The following is a 20,357-nucleotide window of genomic DNA, read 5'->3' as shown; positions in this document are numbered from 1 at the left end:
CATGGGTAAACTCTGACACTCCTACACGATTGTCTCCTGATCAGTTCACTCAGACAGCAAAATCACTTTCACAGCTGAACCCCATGCAGGAACAATATTCTCTTCCACAAACTTGTTCTCAACCTGACAGAAATGAGAACCAACCTGGAAAGTCCAAAATCAAATCACGGATAGACACTTCAAAAACAAATCGGGCATCTAAAGGGTCAGATAAGATAAAAATATCTAACAAATTTGGATCACTAGAGGATATGGATGTTTCTGATAGCATCCATCAAAGGGCACATAGTTTATCGCCCTCAAAGAAAGTGCGGGGCAGATCCCCAATCAACCCTCCTAAAAGATAGTTCATTCTAAAAAACTAGTACAGTGGAATTGTAGAGGCTTACGGTCCAATTTTAATGAGTTACAGCTTTCAGTCCAAGATTTTGCACCATCGGCTTTCTGTCTGCAGGAAACTTATTTGAAGCAGACAGATACTTTTGATTTACGGTATTTTGATGCATATCATTATTTTTCACCTCTGGGTGACAGAGCCACTGGGGGATCTTCAATCCTTGTTAAACAGGATGTTATACATAGTCCTGTATCACTCGCAACTAACCTCCAAGCCGTTGCAGTTAGACTTACTCTTCATGTTACCTTTACACTATGCTCTTTGTATATTCCGCCTTCTTCAACACTCCAACTGTCAGATCTGCAAGCTCTCTATGACCAACTTCCTAAACCTTGTATTATAATGGGTGATCTCAATGGCCATAACCCGATATGGGGTGGCTCAAACACTAATTCAAAGGGTCAAATACTGGAAGATTTTATCTCCAATAATGATTTGTGTATTTACAATGATGATTCTAGCACTTACCTGCACCCTGCAACTGGCACTTACTCTTCTCTAGACTTGTCTCTTTCAGATTCTAGGCTACTTAATGAATTTGAATGGTCGGTCCACAATGACCTCTGTGGAAGTGACCATTTTCCAACTATCTTATCAGAAATTAATCCGTCAGACTCTCCATCATATTCGAGATGGAATTTTTCCAAAGCAGACTGGTCTTTATTTCTTGCTTTATGCACATCTAAAGTACGGCCCGAAGTTTTTAGTGACATAGCTGATCCCATTCAGTGTTTTTTTTCTGACGTTTTAAATGAAATTGCTGATGAGTGTATACCCAATTCCTCTACGAATCCACATGTACGGAAACCATGGTTTAATACAGATTGTAGACAAGCCAGGAAAGCGAGGAAAAAAGCAGAAAACTATTCCGCCATCACCCAACTGTCCACAACTTAAATAAATTTAAAATAGTCAACGCGAAAGCACGTCGTACCTTCAAACAAAACAAACGACAATCCTGGAGAAATTATGTCTCCAAAATTAATTCACGTACGCCAATGTCCAAAGTATGGAACATGGTTCAAAGAATTAAAGGTAAAGGTTCAAAAACTGCTGTTCACCATCTTAAAGATGGGGATAATTTAATTACTGACACATCTGAAATTGCAAATAAAATTGGCGAAACTCTTGCCGAAAATTCATCATCGGCGAATTATGTCCCTGAGTTTCAGAGATATCAGAAACAACAGGAAAAGACAAAACTTAATTTCGATTCAAATAACGGGGAAGATTACAATGAAGTGTTTTCTTTACATGAGCTCCATACGGCTCTTGACCAAGCTCACGACACTGCAACAGGTGATGATAATATACATTACCAGCTACTGAAACACTTACCTGAATCATGTTTGATGACACTTTTGGATATATTTGACCAAATATGGACGTCTGGCAAATTTCCTTCTTCATGGCGAAATGCCATTGTAGTTCCAATACCAAAACCTGGTAAGGATCATACTGATCCGTCGAATTATAGACCAATATCGTTAACTAGCTGTGTCTGCAAAACCATGGAACGTATGGTGAATAATAGATTAGTTTGGTATCTTGAAACCAATAACCTGATCACAAATATTCAGTGTGGTTTCAGGAAAAATCATAGTACCATTGATCATTTGGTACGTTTAGAATCCTTCGTTAAAAATGCTATAGTCAATAAACAACATGCTGTATCAATTTTCTTTGATCTTGAAAAGGCTTACGATACCACCTGGAAACATGGCATTTTGAAGGATCTACATGGTTTTGGTTTGAGAGGCCGTTTGCCTCTTTTTATATCACAATTTTTAAAAGACAGGCAATTTCAAGTCCGTGTGGGTTCAACCCTGTCTGATCATTACACACAGGATCAGGGTGTTCCCCAGGGCAGTATTTTGTCGGTGACCTTATTTAGCATTAAGATCAATAGTTTATCCAAGGTTTTAAACGATTCAATTGATGGATCACTTTTTGTGGACGATTTTAATATTTCCTGTCGTGGTAAAAATATGCATACTATTGAACGGCAACTGCAGTTATGTTTAAATAAAATAAATAAATGGTGTCTTGAAAATGGTTTTAAGTTCTCAAAGTCGAAAACTAACTGTCTACACTTTTGTAGGAAATATAAATCGCATAAAGACCCCGAACTATATTTAAATAGCACTCCCATTAAAGTTGTAAAGGAGGCCAAGTTTCTGGGCCTAGTTTTCGACTCCCATTTAACTTTTTTGCCGCATATTAAATCCCTCAAAGCCAAATGCCTGAAAGCACTCGATCTGTTGAAAGTTGTTTCCAACTCAAAGTGGGGAGGGGATCAAGCTACCCTCCTACACCTATATCGATCACTGATCCGTTCAAAACTCGATTATGGCTCCATCGTATATGGTGGAGCCTGTAAAAGCAACCTTAAACTATTAGATGCTGTCCACCACCAAGGTCTAAGACTTTGCCTTGGGTCTTTCAGAACTTCACCTATTGACAGTCTTTACGTTGAGGCTGATGAACCATCTCTTATACAACGTCGTATAAAATTATCCTTACAATACATTACTAAATTATACTCCAATGAATCTAACCCTGCATATAACTGTGTGTTCAATCCACGTTATGGGGATTTGTATGACAAGAAGTCTCCTCTGGTTCCACCTCTAGGGCACAGAATTAAACCCTTTCTTTCTTCGGCCGGCATTGAGCTGAAAAACATAGCTCCCTCTTGTCTTCTTTCTTTCTTCTCCTCCCTGGGGGCACCCGTGGCGAGCCACCTCCTCGTGGTGGGTGCTGGGTAACGCCAAGAGCTCGCCGACACCCCCGTAGTGGACCCGGGGGCATATTTGGTCCACCAGCCTGTTGGCCGTGGGTGGCGGCCCTGTGTCGGTGGAGGAGGGGATCCTGGTGGTTGAGGGCAATAGGAACCTGCAACCGTGTTCCTGTTGCCCAACACACCACTTTGGCCCTTACTTCACCTAGACGGGTGGTTGAATGGGCCCGATTCAATCAATCGGTTGGTCACGTCGAGCCCTGTGTTTAACTTTTTATGCTCTTAACCTTACTTGTGGAATGGTCTCTGTTGACACAGTTTCAGATACTATATACTTACCTAGAGCATATACCCAGAAGGCGGTGGCTCATGGGTCAATCTGGTTGATCTAGATCCGCTGGAGTATAACAAACCTGTATCCCTTTGGTGTTAGTTTGCTGGATTTCCGCTTACGTATGGCATCGCCCTTGTTGGCGCTCCGTGGTGGGCGGGGAGCAGGTTTGCTGAACCATATAACATTTCAATATGGGGAAACAAAATCCAAAAAAACCAAAACGGCAACTTTCAGAATCTGATTCTGAATTAGATTCTTCTGACGATGAAATTGTCACAAAACTTCTCTATTCTGAAAGAGATACTTGGCCTCGATACCTTGTCATGGAAGCTAAAGGTGAACGTCCTTTAGCTTCATATTCACCATTTCTTTTAGAAAAAGGACTTAAAGGGAAGGCTGGTGAGTTAAAAAATGTTAAAAAAATGCGTTCTGGAGCTCTTCTTATAGAATGTGCTCGAAAAGCCCAAGCTATAAATTTGATGACTTCAACAAAGTTAGCAGATATCCACGTAACCTGTTCGGCACACAAGACACTTAACTTCAGCAAAGGTATCATAAGAGACCGTGATCGCAGTCTTGCTGATGAATCCATTGAAGAAATTGTGTCAGAACTCCGAAGTCAAGGTGTGATTGACGCCACACGATTTACATACCGCAAAGATGGTCGTGTGTATCCATCCAATACCTATCTCTTGACTTTTGATACCACGACTCTACCCAGTTCTATCAAAGTTGGCTGCTTTTCCATGCCTGTAGACCTCTACATCCCACGACCTACTCGTTGCTTTAAGTGTCAGAAATTCGGGCATGGTCAGAATTCATGCAAAGGTAGAATCACTTGTGTCAGGTGTGGTGAAATTGATCATGACGGAAATACGTGTACCCGTCCTTTAAAATGCTCTAACTGTGATGGAAACCATATGTCCTCCTCAACTGACTGTACTGAATTCAAATATCAGTCCCTTGTACAAAAAATTAAATGTGAGCAGAAAGTCAGTTACGTGGACGCAATGAAACAGGCAAAGTCAGTTACTTCTGCCAACACAGCAGGGCAATCGTATGCGTCAGTCACTAAAACCGTAAGAACTGTCAGCACGACATCTGTAGAGTGTCAAACAGATCTTACATGGACAAATGGTGAAACACCAAAACCAGTTTCTAATCCAGAAAACACAGTTCCGGTTCCAAAATCAAGATCAGTATCTACCTCAACGTCTGAAACCTCTGCTAAAGTCGTCGAAAAACATAAAAATGAAACTTCTAAAAAGAAAAAGCAAACTGATCGAGTGTCAAAGGCACTGAAAAATCCCGTGCAACAGTACAACAAGTATGGGTTGCTCGAGGATATGGATACAGAGGTATCCCCCCATGTGAACATTAATGACAATGCCAGTGGTCACTCGCCCAAAAAGAAAGGAAGAGCATTATCACCCGTTACTGCCCCTTAAATGACTAATACAGCCTTAATACAGTGGAATTGCAGGGGACTGAGGACCAATTTTACTGATTTACAGCTATTAGTGAAAGAGTTTACACCGTCAGCTATATGTTTACAGGAGACTTACCTAAAAGAAATTGATATTTTGGACTTGCGTCATTTCAATGCATATCACACTTTTTCACCACCGGGAGTGAGGGCAAATGGAGGATCTTCCATCCTTGTTAAACAGGATGTTATTCACAGCCATGTTATGCTCAAAACTAATCTTCAGGCTGTTGCAGTGCGACTTACTTTGCATGTTGCTTTTACATTATGCTCTCTGTATATCCCACCATCTTCAACTCTTCAACTAGCTGATTTACAAGCCCTCTACAATGAACTTCCTAAACCCTGTATTATTATGGGTGATCTAAATGCCCACAGCCCACTCTGGGGTGGTTCAACCACAAACGCCAAAGGTAAATTGCTGGAGGATTTTATTTCAAATAACGATTTATGCATTTTTAATGATGGTTCCAATACATACTTACATCCTGGCACAGGAACATATTCAGCCCTTGACATGTCAATTACTGATTCACACTTACTAAACGAATTTGAATGGTCAGTCCATGATGACCTCTGTGGTAGTGACCATTTCCCAACACTACTGACACCTGTAGCCCCATCTGATGTCTCTCCGTTATCGAGATGGAATTTCAAAAAGGCAAACTGGTCTTTATACGAAACGCTGTGTGTTGACAAACTTACACCGGAAAATTTCTGTAATGTTCCTGATGCCATAAAAAGTTTCTCTGATGAAGTAACTCTCATTGCTGACGAGTGTATACCAAGGTCCTCTTCAATTCCACATATTCGAAAACCATGGTTTAACGATACATGCAAACAAGCTAGAAGAGAACGGAAAAAGGCAGAGCACTATTTCCGTAGACACCCCATGGTGCATAATTTGAATAGATTTAAAATTTTAAATGCCAAAGCACGGCGTACTTTCAAACAAAGTAAACGCCAATCTTGGCAAAATTATGTATCAAACATTAATTCACGTACGCCAATATCTAAGGTCTGGAATAAGATCCAAAAAATCAAAGGGAAGGGCTCCAAATGTAGCATTCATCATCTTAAAGACGGAAACCAGTTGTTAACTGGTAGAAACGAAATTGCAAATAAACTTGGTGAAACTTTAGCAAAACATTCTTCTTCGTCCAATTATGACCCTAAATTCCAAAAGTACCAAAAACAGCAAGAAAAGAAATCTGTTAATTTCAATTCAGATAATGGGGAAGATTACAATGAGGTATTTTCTATTGATGAGCTCCATACTGCTTTTGATCAGGCTCACGACACTGCTCCTGGAGCTGATAACATCCATTATCAACTCCTGAAACACTTACCGGAATCATGTTTGGAGACACTCTTACATATTTTTGATGACATTTGGACAACTGGAACTTTCCCTTCGTCATGGCATGATGCTATAGTTGTTCCCATCCCCAAACCTGGGCGTGATCATACTGATCCTTCCAATTATAGGCCCATATCATTAACTAGCTGTGTTTGCAAGACCATGGAACGCATGATAAATAATCGACTTGTTTGGTACTTGGAAACCAATAGCCTCATAACAGATATACAATGTGGTTTCCGTAAAAACAGAAGTACTATTGATCATCTAGTGCGTTTGGAATCGTTTGTTAAGAATGCCATAATTAATAAGCAACATGCAGTGTCAATCTTTTTTGATTTAGAAAAAGCGTATGACACGACATGGAAACATGGGATTTTGAAAGATTTACATGACCTTGGATTACGAGGCCGTTTGCCGCAATTTATATCCAACTTTTTAAATGACAGGCAATTTCAAGTTAGAGTGGGTTCTACCCTGTCTGATCATTACAGTCAGGATCAAGGTGTCCCACAAGGTAGTATTTTGTCTGTCACATTATTTAGTATTAAAATCAACAGTTTATCAAAGGTTTTAAATGATTCAATTGATGGATCACTTTTTGTGGATGATTTTAACATTTCTTGTCGAGGGAAAAATATGCATACCATTGAACGTCAACTGCAGTTATGTTTAAACAAAATAGATAAGTGGTGTCTTGAAAACGGTTTTAAATTTTCTAAATCAAAAACTAGTTGCATACATTTTTGTCGTAAATACAAACCACATAAGGACCCTGAACTGTTCTTAAATGGCACTCCCATCAAAGTAGTCAAGGAGGCCAGGTTCTTAGGTCTGATTTTCGACTCGCATTTCACTTTTCTTCCGCATATCAAATCCCTGAAAACTAAATGCCTGAAGGCACTTGATTTATTAAAAGTCGTGTCTAATTCAAAGTGGGGAGGTGACCAGACTACCCTCCTCCATCTATATCGATCACTTGTCCGTTCTAAACTTGATTATGGCTCCATCGTGTATGGTGGAGCCTGCAAAAGCAACTTAAAATTATTAGATTCTGTTCATCATCAAGGTCTAAAACTTTGTCTTGGGTCCTTTAGAACCTCTCCTGTTCACAGTCTATATATTGAAGCCGATGAACCATCTCTTACACACCGCCGTCTAAAATTATCTTTACAATATATAACAAAGCTATTCTCTAACGAAACTAACCCTGCATATAACTGTGTTTTTAATCCTCTCTACGATGACTTGTATAACAAAAAGCCTTCTCTTGTTCCACCGCTCGGGCACAGAATTAAACCCTTTCTTTCTTCGGCCGGCATTGAGCTGGAAAATATAGCTCCCTCCCGTCTTCTTTCTTCTCCTCCTTGGCAGTTGGTTAGGCCACAAGTCGACCTAACATTAACGACATTTAAAAAATCAGAAACTAATGAATTACAATACAAACAAGAATATAATCAATTACAACATAAATATAGCAATTATAAATCCTTATTTACAGATGGGTCCAAGGATGGTGGCGCAGTGGCTTGTGCCACTGTCAATGGATCCAGAACAATATCATCTAGATTACCAGATAATAGTTCAATTTTTACTGCAGAAGCTAACGCCATATTAACGGCTCTTAAATATATTCACAGACATCCTAGACATAAACAGTACATAATCTATTCCGACTCTCTTTCTTGCCTTCAGGCTCTTAAAAACCTATCATGTACACATCCACTTTTAATAGAAATTATGGAGTTATATAATGATCTTGCTACTGGCCAATGCGACATCGTATTTTGTTGGTTACCAAGCCACGTTGGCATTTCTGGCAATAAAATGGCCGATCTTGCTGCTAAGGCAGCACTCAACAAATCTGTGACACCACTTCTGATTCCATACTCAGACTATAAAGCTACAATTAGATCTTATATCCGTGATCTAATGCAGAAGACGTGGGACACCCAAGTGGGTGTTAATAAATTACATGAAATAAAACCCTATATTGGTTACACCTACTTGGGTTGTCAGTCCAGATTTGAGGAGGTTGTTATGCGACGATGTCGCATTGGTCATACTAGATACACTCACGAATATATACTTAAAGGTGAGGATCCTCCGTTTTGTATCCCTTGTGATGAAGGAATCACGGTCAAGCATATCTTGCTTGACTGTATTGATTTTGCCATCACAAGGGAGAAATATTTTCATGTCAAAACAATGAAGGATCTTTTTAATGTTAATTATCATTTAATCATTGAATTTGTAAAGGAAATAGAATTATTACATAAATTTTGAATAATATGTTTTGTTAATAGAAAGCTGATATTTTAACCATGGTGGTAAGAATTGTCACCTGCGATTGTTAGTGGCTGTACCCTCAAAGGGGGTTAAAGTAGCGTAAAATTATTGTCCCCCTGAGAGGATACGTAAGTCCCAAAACTTTCAAAGTGAAATCTAAACTGACCAATTTTTTAATCGTAGTATTTTTGTCATTTTAAATTTCGGCTACATTTTCCTACAATCACCAACGGCTGAGGGGATGGTGTAAATCCAGCTAGGGGCCATGCAGGTAGCAAAAGTAATGTAAGTCCCCATGGTCCCTAGTATGGTGATCTACCTTCGGTTGTTGGCGATCTACAGCCCGTATTTTATATTGTATTGTCCAAATGGTGGTATTTGTTTTAACTCTCAACACTAGTTTTAATTGTAACTGTGATATTCTAGTTGTTTTACTGTCCTTTGACGACAGGTGTTTATAATGTATACATATTTCATTTCAATATAGAAATGTTCTCGTCACGATATGGCTGAAATATTGCCGATGTGACGTTAAATTTTAACTCACTCACTCACTCTCCTCCCTGGCAGTTGGTTAGGCCTCAAGTTGACCTAACATTAACTTCATTTAAAAAATCAGAAACTAATGAATTACAGTATAAACAAGAATATAACCAATTAAAAACTAAATATAGCAATTACAAACCCTTATTTACAGACGGGTCCAAGGATGGTGGCGCAGTAGCTAGTGCCACTGTCATTGGATCCAGAACAATATCTTCTAGATTGCCAGACAACAGTTCTATTTTCACAGCTGAAGCAAACGCCATACTAACGGCTCTTAAATATATTCAAAGACACCCTAAACGTAAACAATATATAATCTATTCAGACTCTCTTTCTTGCCTTCAGGCTATTAAAAATATTTCTTGCAAACATCCACTTTTAATAGAAATTATTGAATTGCATAATGATCTTGCTACTGGCCAATGCGACATCGTATTTTGTTGGTTACCCAGCCACGTGGGCATTTCTGGGAATACACTGGCTGACCTTGCTGCTAAGGCAGCACTCAAACAATCTGTGACACCACTTCTTATTCCCTACACTGACTATAAAGCTAACATTAGGTCTTACATCCGTGATCTGATGCAGAAGAAGTGGGACACTCAAGTAGGTATCAACAAACTACATGAAATAAAACCCTACATTGGTTACATTGGTAGCAGAGGTACTGTAAGTCCCCATGGTCCCAGGTATGGTGATCTACCCTCTGTTGTTGGTGATCTATGGCCTGTTTTTATAGTGTACTGTCCAAATATTGATACTATCATTTTTTAAGTTTCCACGCTAGTTTTAATACTAACTGTGATAGTCTAGTGGTTTTACTGTCCTTCGTCGACAGGGTCTTCATAATATACATATATATTCTTTTTGTCACGTATGTTCTCGTCACGATATGGCTGCAATATTGCCGATGTGACGTTAAATGTTAACTCACTCACTCACTCACTCATCATGCGACGATGTCGTATTGGCCACACAAGATATACACATAAATATTTGCTTAAAGGTGAGGATCCTCCGTTTTGTATCCCTTGTGATGGAAAAATCACAGTCAAGCATATCCTGCTTGACTCTGTTGAGTATTCCATCACAAGGAATCAGTATTCTAATTCACGAACTCTGAAGGATCTTTTTAATAACACAAGCTCTCATTTAATCATTGTATTTTTAAAAGAATAACATTTATTGACTGAATTGTAAATACATGAATATTTTATTATTGGAAGTTTAAATTCATAACTGTGCTTGTTAGTGGCTGTATCCTCCATTTTTATCTTGTATTGTCCTCGATAGATAAATTGTTTAGGTATAGTTACTAGTTGATATTCTCATCTGTGATATTCTAGTTGTTTTACTGTCCTTCGTTGACAGGTTTTATAATAGATTCATATTTCATTTCAGTATTAAATGTTCTCGTCACGATATGGCTGAGATATTACCGATGTGACGTTAAATATTAACTCACTCACTCACCCATTTCGTATAATGTCGAATCGACTTTGACACCATGTCGTTTGCTCCACGTCTGGTGATACGTGTATCAATTTGTAAGCAGTGTTTATGTGGTTAGCTGGCACATGTTTGCAATGCCCAAGCGTGCGAATGCTTGTCTCCTGCTTCTGTGGCTACAGCACGTCATTGCATCTGTCTGTCAAATGATCATAGCCAATCACAAAACATATCCGATGTCCGAAATTGTGCTCTTGCCGATAGCATGTTCAAATTCTTGACCAAAATGTTAACACATAAGATCAAAATTGGCTTTAGCGTTTTCTCTTTTTTTGTGCGGCAGTAATTTCACATCTTTTACGCCTAGGGCGGGACTTTGCCATTATGACTGACAAGCGTCAGGCGATCTCATTTTGACACGATCAGTGTTTTATACAGGAAGTAAGCATGTCAAGTATTACTCCATCTAACCAAAAGTGAGACCTACTAATTGATCAAAATCACAAACTAATGACATCTTCAACTCGCAAGTGTCACTGAACAATTACCACTGAATGGGGCTCATGGTGTGAAGAGATTATCCGAACCTTTTTGATGAACCGCCGGATTAATGAAGCAAAAGTATGTGTAATTAGCTAATCTGTTACCGCTGTTTAACGTTCGGATACGGAGAGTGAAGCACCGGATTACTGAATCAACAGAGAGTGAGTTTACATAGTAAACAAGATTGGTTACAGGTAGCTATTGTTCGGATATCGGATTGTCGGGGTCCGGACTAACGCGGCCTGACTGTATATATTTATCATTCTTTTCGCTGATGATTCACACTTGTGTTGGTAAGTACATATGCGTGATCACAAACATCAAGTAGGAAAAATATCAAAACAGGTTCACATTTCTACTTATCCGTTCATTGAAAATTTCATGGCAGCAAGTTTGAAAACTCTACGTTGGAATTATACATGTATGTCGAAGGCGGTAAGTAATCTACAATACGTAGATGTATATAACGCTTTGGGTCTGTTATACCAAGCTAGTGATACACAGTGAGAGGGCATGGTCGAAACCTGGGATGATTTATATTCAATAAATGAACACAGTTATGGTAACTCTGAAAACTGCTCACACACTTGGGATGGGGTTTTAAACACGGTCGCCCTGCCAACCATGTTGATGATGTTACATTTGCCTGTCAGTTCTGCGTTCGGAATTTGAAATGTACCTTGTGTGTCGGCACAGCATTTCTCTCTTATTCACAGCTGTTGCTTTCATTAGTAACCATAGCGACTTTGGTCCGCTGCTTATCCAGTAACATATAATACATGTTTAAAATCAGATATGTTTGTGTAACAACCGTCATCATACCCTTTGCTAACTCTGTAGTATTGTTTTGCCATCCGGTAGGTTTTAGGCAATGTAATGTAGGTACTATTTGGGATAACACTTTTTCACAAATTTAAATTTTGTTGTGTCCGAGAATCGAACACGAGAATCGAGTACTTACTGTGAGAGTTTTGTTGCTTTTACCACCTATCGTTGACAGGGTTTCATAATTTACACGTATTTATGGTGAATTTACAATTTGTTTTAGTCATGATATGGCTGAAGTACTGCAGATCTAACTTTAAATGTTAACTCACTTACTCACATGTGGATTTTAGTATTCTGTAGTATGTTTGATTGCACCAATATCTATAAAATTGCTCTTGGGTTGAAGTTGGTTTGAATAATCATCATATATATTCTATAAACATTCCCACATTGACTGTCGTTCATACACTGTCTGAGATAATACTATCAACAGATATTTTGGTGACATAACGTCAGGTAAAACGCTTCATGTTCGTATATTTTCTGTGTTTCAAATGTTTAAGATGAATAAATGAAGCCTTGACACTTTGTTTTACTTATTGATTTAATTATATTTATGACATTTGGAAAATAGGTTTCTACGCAGGACCTCCGAAACGCCATGAAAAAACTCAATATTTATATTATCTGTCATTGTTCTGTTACTCATTAGGACCTTGTTAAGCGGAATGTTATTCACAGCCATGTACCACTAATCTAACTAATCTCCAAGCCGTTGCAGTGCGACTTACACTTCATGTTGTCCTTACACTATGCTCACTCTATATTCCACCTTCTTCAACACTTCAACTAACTGATCTCCAAGCTCTCTATGATCAACTTCCGAAACTGTGCATTATAATGGGTGATCTTAAAACTCACAATCCACTCTGGGGTGGTACAAATTCTAACACTAAAGGTAAAATACTGGAAGATTTTATCTCAGATACTGACCTGTGCATTTTTAACGATGATTCAACCACTTATCTGCATCCAGCAACCGGCACCTACTCTTCTCTAGATTTGTCTCTTGATTTGACTCTAATCTATTTAATGAATTTGATTGGTCAGTTCACAATGATCTCTGTGGAAGTGTTCACTTTCCAACGATATTATTTGAATCTTCTCCGACTCATTCTTCATCTTATACAAGATGGAATTTTTCCAAGGCGGATTGGTCCTTATTTCAAACTCAGTGCACATCTAAACTAAAAGCCGAATATATCAGTGATATTGCTGATCCTAATCAGGTTTTTTCTGACGTTTTAAATGCAATACCTGATGAGTGCATACCAAGATCCTCTACACCTCCACATGTACGAATGCCATGGTTTACGACAGACTGTAAATGCTAGAAAAGCAAGGAAAAAGGCAGAGAAATATTTCCGCCATCACCCAACTCTCCATAACCTAAACAGATTTAAAATACTGAATGCAAAGTACCTTTAAACAAAGTAAGCCACAATCTTGGGGGAACTGTATCTCCAAACTTAATTCACGCACGCCAGTGTCCAAAGTATGGAACATGGTTCAAAGAATTAAAGGCAAAGGTTCAAAATCTGCTGTTCACCATCTCAAAGATGGTGATAGTTTAATTACTGACAAATGTCAAATTGCAAAGTAAATTGGCGAAACTCTTGCCTAAAATTCGTCATCGGCAAATTAAGTCCCTGAGTTTCAGAGATATCATCCATCACAATGGATAAATATTTGAACGTTAAAACTGTTAAGGATCTTTTTACAAACGTTAATTCTCATTTAATTATTGGATGTTTTAAAAGAAATTGATTTTTTGATTGAATTTTGAATAATATGTTCTATGAATAGATGTATTTTAATTATTGGTAATTTAGATTTCTGACTTGCATTGCTAGTGGCTGTACCCTCAAAGGGGGTTGAAGTACTGTAAAGCTACTGTCCTCCTGAGAGGATACGTAAGTCCACAAACATTCAAAGTGAGTTCTAAATTTCCAGGTTTTTAATCGTAGTATAAGTGTCTTTTTATCGTATGGCTAGATTTCCCAAATTGCTGATGGTTGAACGGATGATGTAAATCCAGCTCGGGTCCATGCAGGTAGCAAAAGTACTGAAAGTCCCCATGGTCCCTAGTATGGTGATCTACCTTCTGTCGTTGGTGATATATAGCCCATGTCTTATATTGTGTTGTCCAAATAGTGATCTTATTTTATCTTTCCACACTAGTTTTAAATTGTAATAGTGATGTTCTAGTTGTTTTACTGTCATTTGCTGACAGGTTCATTTATAAAATATATATCATCCAATTCAGTGTTAAATGTTCTCGTCACGATAAGGCTGAAATATTGCCGATGTGACGTTAAATATTAACTCACTCACTGACTACTCATTAGGACCAGTGAGACGATACCTTGAACGTACTTTTTATGTAGAAAACTTCATTCACTGAATCTCTGTACTGCTATAAAAGAGATACATGTGCCGAGACATTAAGATAACGCAAATTATGCGAGTGCATACCCTTTTCGTGAACATTCGGTGTAGGTGTCATGCCTCGTGGTGAGTGATTACTCGTCGTTAAGGCTACTCTCCGAGCTGATGATGAACCTAACAGGTGTGACTGTTGTTCTCAACGTTCAGATTTGGCTCTTTCCCAATTGGTAGGGTCCCAGGTTTCAGCTGAGAAAACAATTTGCATGAAATACATGCAGACACTAATAGGACAAAGTGGTGAAAAAGCATGCCTTATTTCCAAGTGGAAAAATCATTCTTGCGTTTGGGCAATGTGATTTTATGTGATGGTGATTGCAGCTGAATTTGCATGTTTTGATCATTTCAATTTCAAAGAGGTAACGTTTCATTAGCCCGCCATTTTTGCAAATGTTCTAAAATCATATCCTGATGAAAAGCATTCGCTTTGAGTTATTGTATCTTAAAAATATCAAAATGTGGGTCACTGTCAATAAATACGCTGTACGTGGAAACATGGTTTCAAAAGGTATAATACTCACATTTGTGTGTTAACCTTGAGGCTTTCGAAAGATCAGACACGCACTTCTAACAATCGTCTCCAAAAAAGCTAAATTCTCATTTAAATTTTGGTAAGAAAATAAACAGTATGCTGACTGACATAAGAATTGTTTTTTTTTATTCAAAGCACAGATGGAGTCTCACACGTTTGGGAAATGGGACTACACAGTGTTTGGTGTCATGGTGGCCGTCTCGGTGAGTATTGGTATATACCATGCCATAGTCGGCAGGCATGGTAAACTGGATGAGTACCTGCTGGCTGGACGCTCAATGACTTTCTTCCCTGTCGCGCTGTCGTTGATTGCAACGTTCACGTCGACCATTACCATGTTGGGAGTGTCGGCGGAGGCGTATAGTCATGGTATCATGTGGATTCTCAGTGAGATAGCCTTCAGCACGGGACAGCTTCTGGAAATGTTCCTCTTGTTGACCGTTTTGAAGAGACTGAATATCTCAAGCCCATTTCAGGTAGGAAATCATTTATTTTGACAAATAGGATATGTTTGATCTCACTTTGTCACCTCGATTTTCAAAATACATATGCTTTATAACACTTTATTACCCATAATTTGAAAATACATGTACAAATGCTTTACCTCACTGTATTATCCTGAATTTGAAAATGCATATGCTTTATCTCAATTTTATATCATGAGTTTTCTGTGTGCAAACCCCGAGGCAAAGCGTCAGTCACGCTGCTATATTTTGTACAAGTAACCACGATTACTTCACGAAATTATGTCAAGAGTGAATTATGCCACACGGTCATGGTTTAGATAGATATTTTCTGTTGATATTGTCAATTATGTTATGAATTTTATTTTGCTCTTCAGTCAGATGTATGAACAGACCATAAATCTCTCTTGTAGTATCTCGAGGGTCGCTTTCAATCCAAAGCTCTACGCCTTATAGCAACGTCAGCATCATGTGTACAGACTGTAAGTACCCGTGAAAATCCTAGTTATAATCTGTCTTCAGCAACCCATGCTGGTCCTGAGAAGCGACTAACAATATTGGGTGGTCAGGCTCGCTGGAGTGCTTGGCTTGTTATTGTAATCCATTCGGCTAGAACAATGTTCATGGTGTTGTTTACTGGCACAGAGTGGATTATTTGCAGACCGCTTCAAAATGGCAGGAATACTGCTGAAATGCATGGGAGCCCCATCAGCATCTGCATCATATCTCCTATTGGTCACGCTGGAGCCAAAGGTTCGTGTGTGACCGTCGGGTTAATACAACCATACCAAATGTCTGTGTGTTGTTTCACTTGAGTGTTTCATTAAGACCAGACTAATGGCAGAGTCGAACTTCTTAGTGAAGCGAGGACGATTTAGTAAGGCATAATTCGAAATATACGTAATTTCTGTATATGATTCTTCCCATCAAATGTTTAGACTCACAAGAGTAAATCTAGCCACTTACTTCAGGCAACTGTTCTAAACATTATTTTGCAAAATATTCCATACTGCCTAAAGGCACACATGAACTGATGTATTGTACTTTACAAGCAAACGCAGCTGCTTAATATGTACGACATTTGCGCAGTCATGCCTCTCAGCAGTTTAATGCACGGCCCTCGTGCACTTCATCTGCATAATGTTTGCGTGGAGAAGTCAATACTCAGCGCATATGTATATGTATACATACAAGCTTGAAATCCTTATCCTTTTTCTCAGAGTTACAGAAAGCCTTTCTCCATATTGCTATTTACAGTTTTTCTACATGTGCATCGTTCTGGCTGGACAAGGTCTCGCGTTGGGCGCTGGTAGGAAAACAGTGAATCATTTCCCACATGATGCCACGTTTTGTTCTTTGTCCTGCTAGCATGTTGACAGGTGCTGTCCAGCCTTGACCCACACGTCACACTTGTTTCATAACATGTCGAGCATGGCAGTTGGCACTGGCTTGGTCTGTAACAAAATGCACATATGCAGCTATATCCCAGCTATAAACCTTATCAGTACACATCTTCACTGTGACTCTACTAGTGTTGGGTTGTCCTCTCACTTTTACTTCACCACACTAGAATAAGACGCCATGATGTGTTTCATACGTTCTATTACGTTACCGAAACGGAGTGACAGTTTGGTTAATCTGTTTTGGCATTTGTCCGTCATATGTTCATCACCTGTTCATGGATTTTGCTAGAGGTATACTAACGACACCTGATTATATATACCACTACGTTCTGTTATTGTATGAGTCCCACACTTACACAAACCTTTTCATATTGTTCCGTCTTAGTGTATAAAAAAGAACATATTGGATTGACAGTGGGTGTGTTTCCCTATACAACGCCTGTAGGTAACAGCAAGGAATACTAACGTAAACACACAAATCATTTTGATGCAAATCACCTAATCGCTTTAGGTGGCGTCTGTTCCCTTATACAACATTGGAACCGTACTCATGCTGTCGGAAAGGCTTGTACTTATGTCACATCGTTACATAAACGTTTAGACCGTTAAATTAGGGGCTTGTTTTGGTATGCATCTCGCCATTTGGGACTACCTGTTACAAAGTAGTTGAATGGTACCATGTGTCTACTGCAAGAGGGTGACTCTATGACTCGGGTTATTGCATACTATCGTATCCCGATCGCAATGCTGCTTGGTCCACACTGACACATTCACTGACCCCTGTAATGTGCAACTGGATCCTTGCAGACCGGGACGTTGAACAAGGACGAATAAACTCATTTTTTTACTCTTTCAAACATTACATATAAAAGACTTGTTGTTAGTCTTAAGCGGAACTCTAAATTCATTCTTGAAACACTTGTGATTAATTCACACCGAGCGATTAAAAGTTGCCAAAAAGCCGCCAAAAAGCCGACTGGTTGACTCGAAACCACCCATAGGTTATGGAACTTTGTCGCCAGAGCCCTGCAGTGACGCCACAGAAGGAACAATTTTCAGTTAGTTGTATAGAAATTGTGTAGGACGCTCGTCATTTTGCTGATTTCTCGTCAACGAAGACATGCCGAATTGTTGTGTTGCCGTCAATTGCTCCTTTGGGTCGGGTGATGGTGTCACTATGCACAAATTTCCACTGGACCCCCTAGTTTGTGCTAAATGGGCTGTTCGTGTGTGCGAAGCGAGCGTTGTGTAAGGCTGTTGTATATACTAAATCGCTTAGATAGAAAATGCTATTGAGATTTGCTGACCTAAAGGAATTTGCATGAACATAGCGATTTCTTCCTAGGAAGCTAGGTTGCGGTCGAAGTCACAATATTGTTGTAAGTAATACTAAATTGATCCCACCCCCAAGAGTGAAGTTGTTGTGTTACGAGCAACGCCATGCAAAATCCTATTGTCCATCAATCAGATACATATTTTACAATCAGTACAAAGTAATTCTTATTTTGTAAGTCGGTGAAAATAAACTTAAATAGCATTTAATAGCGGCGCCATTTTTGAAAATCGTGAAGTCACGGGCTAATTCCGTTAGAAATCAAAGTTAGAAAATCAAAACTACTTTCTACTAGTAGTTAAATATGTATTTGAATCATGACCAAAAGGATTTTGCATGACACAACTTGTAACGTAATGTGAAAATACTTCGCGATAACTTTCTTCATTTGCTAAATTCACGTGGTTTGTGCACTTGTCAATGTACGTCTTTATATTTGGTATTCTAATCCTAATTACTGTATAATCATACTTGTATGCACATTGAAACTTAATAAAAATAAGCGATCTGCATATCTACATTTTATAGTTTGCCTATGTGAATCATAATTCGCACGCACGCCCTAATATATGCTGTCTGTATCATTACACGACGAAAACAATGATTCTGTTGAATGCTACGACAACGTAATAAAAACAAAATGCAAATATTAAAAGTAAAACAAATTAAAGTTATAGGAGCAATATCTTTCTATTATCTTGTTCGAGAAATGCATCCATCAATATCCACAAAAACTCTTGGTATACCATTCATCCACAGATTTCCCAAGTGATCTACAAGTGACTCTTAACAGTCTAATATACGAAAAAGTGATGTATCGTTTCAGGTTTTTGCACATGTGTACATTGGTCTATAGTCTCATTGGCCACCCACGATAGCTCACCTGGCGACTAATTGCATAATGCCCATCATTCTTTTAAAAAAAGTAATTTAGCTATGCAATGATGAGCAATCAATCAATGTATTGGCGGTTAATCCTTTGAAAGAACGCTGTTTTTACGCAGACACAGACACGACAGAGTGTATTCAGTATAGATTAGTAAATGTACATACATAAACATTACCGCATATACAAATCCGCATTTAAATCAATTAGCGTGTTATCGGTTAATCCTGTAATCGATCCAGACACAAGAAAAGCCAAATGGGCACCTTTGTCGGGTAACCTAAGTGGCATCACCACTAATTATACCTGTTATAAATTCATTAACTGAGCATCTAGTGAATGACGACAAATAACGTGTATGTTTATACCACCTAACACAGATTACAACCTAACGACACCAAAGTGATTTTGACAGAATCGTCTATGAAAACAAGGGTTGTAACTCGGAAACTAGGCAGAGCAGGAAACAAAACTAAATGATAGTAGATTGTGAGAACATATAGCTTTCATTTTCACAACAGCTGTCGCAATATCAGGTTTGTACAAACCTGTAAACGAAATAGATTACCCCCTGGAATGTAGATGAATTCTGCATAGACCCTCATGTCTATACTTTATATTACGTCAAGGAGACGCGACGCTCTGATTGGTTGAAATTTCGCGGCTGAGAATTGTGCACTGTTGGGACGAAATGGGTAGGTTTGACGACGGGGTTTCATTTATAACGATGCCAGTAAGTGATTTATGTATTTGCACCCCCTGGAGTGTTTGTGATCTTTAAAATAACATGCATGTAACACTGTTTTGTTTTTTTTATCTATAATCCGCAGTGACAGGCATCTCTACGACGTGGTCAGTCCTGGTGACATCAGTAGCGGCTGTTCTCTACACTGCTGTGGTGAGTTCTTTCACTACATCATAATACTACTGAGAGAAAAATAATGTGGTTCCTAGGAATCTATAAACGCTTATGTAAATATCTGACTACAAGTGCATAGCAGGTTGCTCGAGGAGAATCACCGGAGACGTTTGGGTTATCTAGTGAAAGATGTTCTTGAGCCAGAATCGTTTTCTTTTGCCACCTTGATTCGCAAATTTGTTCAAAGGAAACGTGTTTGGGTTTTATGAAACAAAGGGATCTACAGAATATGAACAACAGATCACTAGACGCCTTTATTTATAATTTACATTCGGAATGTATGAAACACTTTTCTTATGTATTCTACTTTTAAATGTCGTTCAAAGATTTGATTCGGTATGCAGATCTGAATGCTCCTCAGTTTGAGTCTCAGCGGTGAATGACTGAAATCCACAAACATTAT

The 20,357-nt window shown here is 38.7% G+C and overlaps 1 protein-coding gene across 4 annotated transcripts in view; it reads left to right on the top strand.

The window, feature by feature from the left end:
* The window catches only part of LOC137290806 (sodium-coupled monocarboxylate transporter 2-like), a 121,118-nt gene that overhangs the window by 60,931 nt on the left and 39,830 nt on the right, over positions 1 to 20,357 (top strand). The window contains exons 1-5 of one of the 4 annotated variants that reach the window (XM_067821940.1): positions 10,755 to 11,305; positions 15,085 to 15,425; positions 15,827 to 15,895; positions 16,671 to 16,722; positions 19,866 to 19,933. In XM_067821940.1, coding sequence (XP_067678041.1) covers positions 15,090 to 15,425; positions 15,827 to 15,895; positions 16,671 to 16,722; positions 19,866 to 19,933 — 525 coding nt within the window. In that variant the 5' untranslated portion in view covers positions 10,755 to 11,305; positions 15,085 to 15,089. Of the gene's footprint in view, positions 1 to 10,754; positions 11,306 to 15,084; positions 15,426 to 15,826; positions 15,896 to 16,670; positions 16,723 to 19,865; positions 19,934 to 20,357 lie in introns of those variants that run through there. The other 3 variants (XM_067821941.1, XM_067821942.1, XM_067821939.1) reach the window with 3 other exon arrangements.

The sequence above is a fragment of the Haliotis asinina genome, chromosome 7 (genome assembly GCF_037392515.1).
Source record: "Haliotis asinina isolate JCU_RB_2024 chromosome 7, JCU_Hal_asi_v2, whole genome shotgun sequence".
NCBI classification, from domain to species: domain Eukaryota; kingdom Metazoa; phylum Mollusca; class Gastropoda; order Lepetellida; family Haliotidae; genus Haliotis; species Haliotis asinina.
The sequence above is the reverse complement of the archived record's forward strand: the minus strand, read 5'-3'. Positions and strand labels throughout refer to the sequence as shown.